Consider the following 9880-nt stretch of genomic DNA (forward strand, 5'->3'; position numbering starts at 1 on the left):
AACTATAGGTAGTCCACAACTTAAGCATAATTGAGTCGAAAGTTTCTGTTGCTAAGCAAGATAGTTGTTAAGTGAATTTTGCCCCCCTTTTATCCTCTTTCTTGCCACAGCTTGTAAGTGAATCTCTGCAGTTGTTAAGTGAACCATGAGGCCGTTAAGCAAATCTGGCTTCCTTCAGATTACAAATGGCAATCACACATGACCCCGGGACCCTGCAACCGTCATAAATATGAACCAGTTACCAAGGATTTTAGATCAGGGGTGAAATTCAGCAGGTTCTGGAGAACCGGTAGCGAAAATTTTGAGTAGTTCGGAGAACTGGCAAATACCCCCTCTGGCTGGCCCCAGAGTGGGGTAGGAATGGAGATTTTTCAATATCCTTCCCCTGGAGTGGGGAGGGAATGAAGATTTTGCAGTATCCTTCCCCTGCCATGCCCACCAAGCCACACCACGCCCACCAAGCCACGCCCACAGAACCGGTAGTCAAAAAATTTGAATTCCACCACTGATTTAGATCACATGACCATGGGGATGCTGCAATGACTGAGTGTAAAACGGCCATGTTTTTTTTTTCAGTGCCGTTGTCACTAAATGAATGGTTGTAAGTCGAGGACTGCCTGTCCCAAAGGGTGCTTTTTTCTTCAAGAGGCAACTGGACTTTCTGGTTTTTCTTTGAAGACATTTCGCTTCTCATCCAAGAAGCTTCTTCACCTCTGACTTCAGCTGTCTGCAAGGAGTATAAATCCTTCCATTCCCCACCATCCAATTAGAGCTGAAGAAGCTTCTTGGATGAGAAGCGAAACGTCTTCAAAGAAAAACCAGAAAGTCCAGTTGCCTCTTGAAGAAAAAAGCACCCTTTGGGACAACCAGGACTGAGAATCTCCATAGACATCAGGGACTACCTGTATTTGAAGGGCCACAAGTCCTTCCTTTCAGCACAAATTCTTCAGACAGTCATTCATAGAAGACCCCTTCATGGATGTTTAAACAGGATGAATGAAAATGCTTGAATGAATGGAGGAACAGAGAAAAACCCTGAGCACCTCCCAACATATCCACTCCCATCCAAAGTGCATCCCCCATTTCCATAAGGACTCGCCTGTCCCAACCGTAATCTTGAGCCGACCACTCCCACCTCCCCACCACTCCAGGATCCTCACTTGCTGTGATATTCCGCCATGTTGTCGTTTTCTTCCCGGATCTGCCGACCAGCGAAGTCGATGGTGATTTTCCTGGACAGCCGCGAGGCGTGCCGCAGTTCGTACAGCTCCTTCGCCCTCTTCTCCAGCACCTGCCTCTCCTGCTTGGACAGCCACTGGTTGGAGTCGGTAGCAAAGTAATCAGACTCGTCGTCGATCACTTGAGTTCGCCGCACACTGTGGGGGCAGAAGGGAAGGTGGGCAAAGCAGCCCTGTCTGTCACTACAGTCCATCGCTGTGTCGGCCTCTGGGAGGCTGCCTGATATCAATCCAGACTAAGGGCCCTGCAACCTTGGCAACTTTAAGACTTGTGGGCTTCAACTCCCAGAATGCTGGCTGAGGAACTCTAGGAGTTGAAGTCCACAAGTCTTAAAAGTTGCCAAGGTTGGAGACCCCCCGATCCAGACTATTGGTCTAGGGGCCTCCATAGCCTTCTGAAGGGCAGTATCGCCCCAAGGGTGTTTCCAATCGTTTGTCACTCGACCCCTTTAACCGAAATGAAAATGGGGATCCCCTTCACGATATAAAATAGGTGTTCTTTTAACAGACCATGGGTACTTCGAATATATAATATATAATTTTATTTATAGTTTTTTCTTTGACATACTGTATTTTTCGGAGTATAAGATGCACCTTTTTCCCCCCTGAAAGGGGGAGAAAATTTAGGTGCGTCTTATACACCGAATGTAGCCCCGCCCACTCACTGGCCCCCACCCTTTGGCCTCTGCCTCCCAGCAATTTACCTCCTTGCAGCAAGCAGCAAGAAGAAACAGCCCATTTCAGCTTCAGCAGAGCCCAATTAGCACAAGTTGATTGGATCGGCCTCCCTACCCTCAGCTGTTTTGCGCGGGCCTCTGCTGCTTGCTGCAAGAAGGTAAATTGCTGGGAGCAGTTTTTTTTTTTCTTGTGCTAATCGAGCTATGCTGAAAACGAAAATGAAAGTAAAGCAGGCTCTTTGCTGTTTGCTGCAATGAGGTAAAATTGCTGGGAGGCAGAGGCAGATTTCTTTTTCTTGTTTTCCTCACCAAAAAAGGTAGGTGCGTTTTATAATCTGGAGCGTCTTATACTCCAAAAAATATGGTACATAAGCGCTTAGTGCTTTATGCTTTATACACAATACTAGCAACAGCACTCAGACTTATATACTGCTTCATAGTGCTTTATAGCCTGCTCTAAGCGGTTTACAGAGTCAGCCTCTTGCCCCCAACAATCTGGGTCCTCATTTGACTGATCTCAGAAGGATGGAAGGCCGAATCAACTTTGAGCCTGCTGAGATTCAATCTGCCAAACTGCTGGCAGCCAGCACTCTAACCACTGCCCCACCGCGGCTCATAATAACAATAACGATACTATTGAGGTCTAATTTCTAACATTTACGTATACGTAGTAATTATAATATGGCTAACTTTTCAGTGGAGTCCTCCATGACGAACTCAGCCAAACCTATTGATGTATATCCTGCCCTTATTATTATAAATCATTCAAAGGGGTGAACGCGCATAATACTCCTTCCTCCTCCTATTTTCCCCACCACAACCCTGTGAGGTGGGCCGGGCTGAGAGAGATGGATTGGGACAAAGTCACCCAGCTGGTTTTCATGCCTAAGGCGGGACTAGAACTCACCGCCTCCTGGTTTCTAGCTTGTTGCCTTAACTACCCACTGTTCGTTTTTGTGTCCCAGATTAAAATTAATTACAGTGCAGTAGATTTTACCCATCACGGGCTGCATAAGAAGCCTGGGGCTGACAGCGAGGAAGATTTTCTTTTTCTCAATCCAGGTACCAACCCGAGCCCTTCTATCAAACAGCATCACCCTGTTGGAGTTCTCCTGTCAAAAGGCAAGTCCAGCTAGCAGAGATTCTCACTGCTAATGATTTGCCCAGCGGGCTTTTTCCCCCCCTCGCTCTTCAGGAAAGCAACTTTTCAGGTTTGCAATTAAAGGCAACCTGCTGACTTAAAAGCTGAAGCTCGTGGGGCTGCTTTTAACAGAAAGTGCAAGAGCAAGGCTCAGTGGCCACGGATGTAAACTGCAGGCGGGATTCGTTCCAGCGCAACTGTGAACGCAGGAGAACAAACGCATCGAGGACTGGATTCAGCAGCTCATCTGAATTTCAAAGATACAGGCCACTCTTTGGAAGACAACAAAGTCTATATTTTGGACAGAAAAGTTCGCTGGTTTGAAAGAAGGACCAAAGAGGCCATCTGTGTCAAAATTGGACAGCCCTCTCTCAACAGAGGGGGAGGGATATGACATCATCTGTCCGGAACCCACACTGCATATCGGACATTAATACAATTGAACGTGTCCAGAAATATTTCACAAGAAGAGTCCTCCACTCCTCTGCTCGCAACAAAATACCTTATGCCACCAGACTTGAAATTCTGGGCTTAGAAAACTTAGAACTACGCCGTCTGACCTAAGCGTAGCTCATAAAATTATCTGCTGCAATGTCCTACCTGTCAATGACTACTTCAGCGACAACCACAATAATACACGAGCACACAATAGATACAAATTTAAAGTGAACCGCTCCAAACTAGATTGCAGAAAATATGACTTCAGCAACAGAGTGGTCAATGCCTGGAATGCACTGCCTGACTCTGTGGTTTCATCCCAAACCCCCCCAAATTTTAATCTAAAACCTTCCCACCAAAGGTGGTCCCTATTTTTCTACTTGCATTCTTTACGTGCTTTCGAACTGCTAGTTTGGCAGAAGCTGGGACAAGTAACAGGAGCTCACCCCGTTACGCGGCAATAGGGATTCGAACCGCTGAACTGCCGACCTTTCGATCGATAAGCTCAGCGTCTTAGCCATTGAGCCACCCTGTCCCATATTTTCTAGGTTATTCTCCCACATACCTGGTTTTGTCATACTCCAGCAGTTTGTCTTTGTGCTTCACAGCCATCTCCAGACCTGACTTAAGTCGAGCCTCCCGAAGTTGGAGCGAGTCTTTGTCATTTATGTCCGCCTTCCCAGAATTTTCGACACCTGAAGGAACCGTCCGGCCCCAAGAGAAGCTCAATTTAGTACAAAGAAGAAGGAAGTCAGAAATTAAATGCTTACTACCCTGTTTCCCCGAAAATAAGACATCCCCTGATAATAAGCCCAATCGGGCTTTTGAGAGCATGCGCTAAAATAAGCCTCCCCGAAAATAAGCCCTCCCCAAAAATATTTAAATGCAGAGCTGGAAATCAGATACGATGGCGAGAGGAGCCCCATCTTGTTCCACGCGCCCCAAAATAATAAGACCTCCCTGAAAATAAGGCCAAGCGCTTATTTTGGGGTTCAAAAAACATATAAGACAGGGTCTTATTTTCAGGGAAACACAGTATTTTTAGGGGTGTTTTTTCCTTAACTTTTATAAACAACAATATAATGGGAGATTTTGGCATTACAGATGTTCCTCGACTTACAACCGTTTGTTTAGTGACTATTTTTTATACTTATGACCCCTGCAGCCTCCCTACGGTCGTGTGATTTACATTTGGATGCTTGACAACTGACTCACATTTATGACAGTTGCAGTGTCCCAGGGTCATAAAACGGGGCAAAATTCACTTAGTCAATGTCTCACTTAGCAACAGAAATGTTAGGCTCAGTTGTGGTCGTCAGCTGAGGACTACCTGTACATTCAAATATCTATCTGTCTATTCATAAATAATGTTTTTGCAAAATATACCTTTGGTTCACCAAATAAAATAAAAAAAGATTATAATACAAAATTACAATACTTCATGCATGGAGTACTGTTGATGTACTTCTTAAAAGGAAATGTACATCTCTGTATTTGTGTGTCTGTAAACTATCATTGTTAAAGTTTTTAAACAAACAGGTGCTTGACAATCAGCCCAGATTTTCAAGTACTGCTGTGTCCCCCTCATCCCTTGATCATGATTTGCCACCTTCCTTGCCAGCTATAAACAAAGCCGATTGTCCTTCCAAAAATACCAACCTCCCAAAAGTTTCTTTAATAGCTTTTGGCTCTTGTTGGAATCCCGTTGCAAGACATCCTGTTCTTCTTTGGTGCACACCTACAAGGAGAGAAGAAACGCCCGACTAAACTTAAGTCTTCCAACCACATGTAGGAAATATCTTTGCTCATTGCTAACACGTGCATAATTTGTCCACTGTTAAGACTGCTCTCAAAACTGTAACTTCATCTACATTTGATATGAAAGCATTTTAAAATTAAAATATGTTCCAAAGCCAATTAAAAACCACCAAGTATCAAGGTGAGACTTCACTACCTTTTAATGAGAAGAATAGAAGCTGGAAGGGACCTTGGAGGTCTTCTAGTCCAGCCCTCTGCTCAAGCAGAAGAACCTCTACCATTTCAGACAAGTGACTGTCCAGTTTCTTCTTAAAAACCTCCAGTGATTTCTGGAGGCAAGGCTGTTCCACTGGTTAATTGTCCTCACTGTTAGAAAGTTTCTCCTTAATTCCAGGTTGCTTCTCTCTTTGATTAGTTTCCAACCATTGTTTCTTGTCCTGCCCTCTGGTGCTTTGGAGAATAACTTGACCCCCTCTTCTTTGTGGCAGCCCCTCAAATATTGGAATACTGCTATCATGTCACCCCTAATTCTTTTCTCTAGACTAGCCAAACCCAAATCCTGCAGCCGTTCTTGCTATGTTTTAGTCTCCAGGCCTTTGACCTTTGATCTAGACTCACTTCCTGTCTTATAGCTCAGTAATATGTAGCCTCTCTAGTTAGGAATACGTTTCTCTATTTTTTTTTATGAGCATATATGGTGGCTGTCTTACAGTGGGAGCTTTTGTGCTGTAGGCAAAGGGGAATCTGGGGTTATGACAGGTATTTCTTTCTTCTCAGTGTTAAACAGGTATTTAAAATATAAACTGAAATATAATCTTTCAAAGAGGTTTCCCCTTAGAACAGCAGCCTTGTTTACGTGCTGCTCTTATAAAGCAAAAACATACAGGAGATTTTAGCATACCAGTGTTCCACAGAACAGGCAAGGCCCAGACCCCTCTTGTTCACAAACGATGCGCCCGCACGTCAAACAGTTGTTGATGAGTTTGTGCTTCTGGGCCAGGCACTCACAGGAATGGCGTCCTGGAAGCATGACGGCCAGCTTGTCCTGACCTTCTTTTGCGTACAAATTGACGTATTTTGCCTTCTTCTTGGAGGAACAGGAGCTGCTGCCTCGGGGGACCTCCTGGGCCTGTTATAAAGGTGGAGAAAGAGGGGCAAAATGAAGAGAGGAAAACATACCAGAAAGCAGATAGACTATCACAGTGTGTGTGTATGTGTACTCTCTCTCTCTCTCCCTCTCTCTTCCTCCACCCCCTTTCTGGATGTCTCGAGATAGATAGATAGATAGATAGATAGATAGATAGATAGATAGATAGATAGATAGAGATGGATGGATAGAGAGAGATAGAGATAGAGAGATATAGATTAGAGAGATAGAGAGATTAGATTAAATTGGATTAGATTAGATTAGATTGATGGATGGAGGGAGGGAGGGAGGGAGGGAGATAGATTAAATATAGATAGAAATAATTAGATATATTAGATAGATAGATAGATAGATAGATAGATAGATAGATAGATAGATAGATAGCAAGAACTTCCTGAACTGAAATTAGTCCCCCATTTTCCTGAAAGTTATTATTTTCACTGTAAAATAATGGGTAAACATTGAATTATTCTATATTTACTAAAAACAATTTTAGCTGCTCCTCTATCCAGGGTTTTGTGGTATTTGGATTAAGCTAAGGCCTTATTATTCACCATGAAGTGCAGCGGCCCCTTGAAAAGCACTAAGTGAAATAATTACAATCAATTATATTAAAAAAAAGTACTCCAAAATGAATGTGGTTCTAATAACCGTCGGCACCTACCTTGGCTAAATCGAGTGGTGTTTTTACTTTCTCTACAGGCTGGCAGGCTTCAACATAAATAGGTGTTTCCTGTTTATTTCTTCCTTTATGCCTTCCTCTCTTTGTCTGATCCCCTGGTCGAGGAGTATCCAAAATATCTAAAAAAACAGGAAAAACGTAGCAGAGGCTGGTTTTGGTCCAGATTTTTTCCTCACCCTTCTGTAAATATCTAAATCTTGACTCCCCAAAGTGGTCCATATCAACCCCTCCCCCAACGAATGTTGACTGCTATAATTCAGCAAACTGTGGAGGGCCATATTTGAGCTACACTGCATTTAGGCAACGCTATCAAACCAGGTCTACAAGAATTCAGACCATGATAGATGATATCAAAGGGCTGAAATTTGCTATTGTTTAGGGCTAATTTAACAATGATTTGCTAACATTCTCTTTATCCCTGAACAAATTTTTATCTCCTTTTCTGCTCCCCACTTACCATCCTTTTTCTGATACAGCGGCAAAGGATCCAAAGTTGTAGAATGGGACTGTTTCCACCTGGCTACGAGCTCATCTATGAAGTACTTCTTCTGGCCATCTCTCCCTTGGATTAAATCCGTGACATACTCGCGAATCTCTTCCTCATCATCGATAGACAAAATATATCTAAAAATATACAGAGAGTTATAGGTATATATCTATGAAAATACAATTTGGGGAACTCAAGGTTGAGAAACACTGGCCTGGACATATGGAACTACCCGAGACAATAACTTAAAAGCAGCAAAGAAGCTTATTAATGTATTTGCAAACACGGGTGCACAGAGAAAGTGGACACAGAACAAAGCATGAAGGTCATCTTATATCTCCTCACACAGACTCACCGCCCTCTTCCCTTGTTAGCACAGCATCCTGTTGAAGCATTTAATATCTCTCCCCCCAAACCTCCTGTCCAGCATCATTTTCGCAGTTTTAACTGTGTTACCCACTTTTCTTCGCATAAGCTCGACTGTTTTTCTTGTTTCCCTGCTTGCGGCTACAGCTGGCATCTCACTTGCTGGGCTTGTGGTTTCACCCACCTGACATTTTTAGCTTTTTACCTGTTACGTGTTTTTGAAGACAAAGCTTTATAACTTTTCCAGTTTACATGCCTTTATGCTAACCTTTTTGAAGCAATACATACTCCCTTTTCTTTTTGCGTTTAATATCTGTATGTAACAAAATTTGTATATACATTTGTATGTATAAACATACAAATTTTGTATGTAGAAAAGTGCACCTACCGTCCCTGTCTTACTGTCCCCATTTATCTGTATTTACTTCCTTTTTTTTCTTTTTATTTTTTTTAAAGTTTTTTATTTTAAACATAGTTAAAAAGACATACATAGACATACAACATATACAAGAATCTTAATTTCTTTTATAACGGTGATCCATTTCTTACTATATATAAATACTTAGAGATATTATAATGTTAACTTATTCAGCCTTTTTCTCCTATTATATTTCATTTCTATTAACATGTTAATTTATCTATCACATTTTTCTCTTTCCCTTCTTCATTCCTTTAATTTATTTCCTTTGTTTTTATTTTATTTGTTCGTCAAACATGCACAAGGTAGCAAGTGTAAGTATGAACATAAGCATGAAGAAAAAAAAAAGGAATGAAAAATTAAAAATGCTTCCTTTTTTTTCATGCTTAGGTTCATACTTACACTTGCTACCTTGTGCATGTCTGACGAACAAATAAAATAAAAATAAACACTTGCAATGCCTAGATTCACACAACAGCACAACTGAGCTGCCAACAAGCCACAAATAGGGTTTCGTGCGTTGCAGGACAGCTGTGGGTCATTCATCCCAGACCCCCAGCCTCCATTGCCCAAGGCTGTCACCTCACTGGGTTAAAAGGCTGAGCCGGCTCCTTCCATGCCCCGCACCTGTTGAACTTCTGCCTGTTGTCCAAAGGGGCAAAGCAATACCTTCGGCATGGCAACTGGCGTTCTCGGCCTTGCTGGGGCCAAAGGAAGCCAAGGAAGCAGGCCAGAGGGGCCCCCACCCGAGGCCCGTGACAAGGTGACATGCGTGAGCAGGGGGTTGGACTAGATGACCTCCAAGGTCCCTTCCAACTCTATTACTGTTAATGGCTCTGCCCCGCTTCCCCTTTGCCCCAAACAACCCCCCCCCCGCCCCAAAGCTCACTGGATAATCTCCTCGCTGACATCCAGCCCAAAAGTGCCGCGCAGCTGCCCCATGCACCACGACACGAGCGCCGCCGCCGCCGCCATCTCGGCTTCTGACAGCGACGCCTTCATGACGGGGGAAGAAAAAAGCGGGTGCACACGCACACACATAAACGAAAAGCCGGCCGGGCTTCAGTTCGGTGCATCGTACAAAGGCGCCGGCTGGGCAACGGCGGCCTCGTATTTCTAGTTCCGGGGCACATCCCCTCTGACTAATAGTTACAGCGGCCTTGAGGTTAGAGCAGGGGTGTGTGCAAACTTGGCAACTTTTAAAGCTTGTGGACTTCAACTCCCAGAATCCCCCAGCCAGCCATGTCCACTAGAACAATGACATATTGGAGCTGCAATCTGAAGTCTTATGCGACTGTAGCGTAGGTGGTTGGCTTATGGTTTAATGCAGGGGTCCCCAAACTTGGCAGCTTTAAGACTTTTGGACTTCAACTCCCAGAATTCTCCAGCCAGCTTAGTTTAGCTTAGCTGGCTGGAGAATTCTGGGAGTTGAAGTCCACAAGTCTTAAACCTGCCAAGTTTGAAGACCTCTGGTTTAATGTGTTCTGTAAATCCAGACAATTGGCATAAATGAAGAAACTGTTATTCC

General features: G+C 43.6%; 1 protein-coding gene across 2 annotated transcripts in view; it reads right to left on the reverse strand.

Moving 5' to 3' along the window:
- TRIP4 (thyroid hormone receptor interactor 4) overlaps nt 1-9527 on the reverse strand; it is a 35884-nt gene extending 26357 nt beyond the window's left edge. The window contains exons 1-7 of one of the 2 annotated variants that reach the window (XM_034432623.3): nt 9242-9527; nt 7539-7705; nt 7064-7200; nt 6154-6381; nt 5154-5232; nt 4060-4189; nt 1161-1376 (exon numbers count right to left, since the gene is read on the reverse strand). In XM_034432623.3, coding sequence (XP_034288514.2) covers nt 1161-1376; nt 4060-4189; nt 5154-5232; nt 6154-6381; nt 7064-7200; nt 7539-7705; nt 9242-9393 — 1109 coding nt within the window. In that variant the 5' untranslated portion in view covers nt 9394-9527. The remainder of the gene's footprint in view (nt 1-1160; nt 1377-4059; nt 4190-5153; nt 5233-6153; nt 6382-7063; nt 7201-7538; nt 7706-9241) is intronic. The other variant, XM_034432624.3, reaches the window with a different exon arrangement.
- Nucleotides 9528-9880: the final 353 nt, after the last annotated feature.

The sequence above is a fragment of the Pantherophis guttatus genome, chromosome 13 (genome assembly GCF_059756535.1).
Source record: "Pantherophis guttatus breed Tessera chromosome 13, ASM5975653v1, whole genome shotgun sequence".
In the NCBI taxonomy this organism is placed as follows: Eukaryota; Metazoa; Chordata; class Lepidosauria; order Squamata; family Colubridae; genus Pantherophis; species Pantherophis guttatus.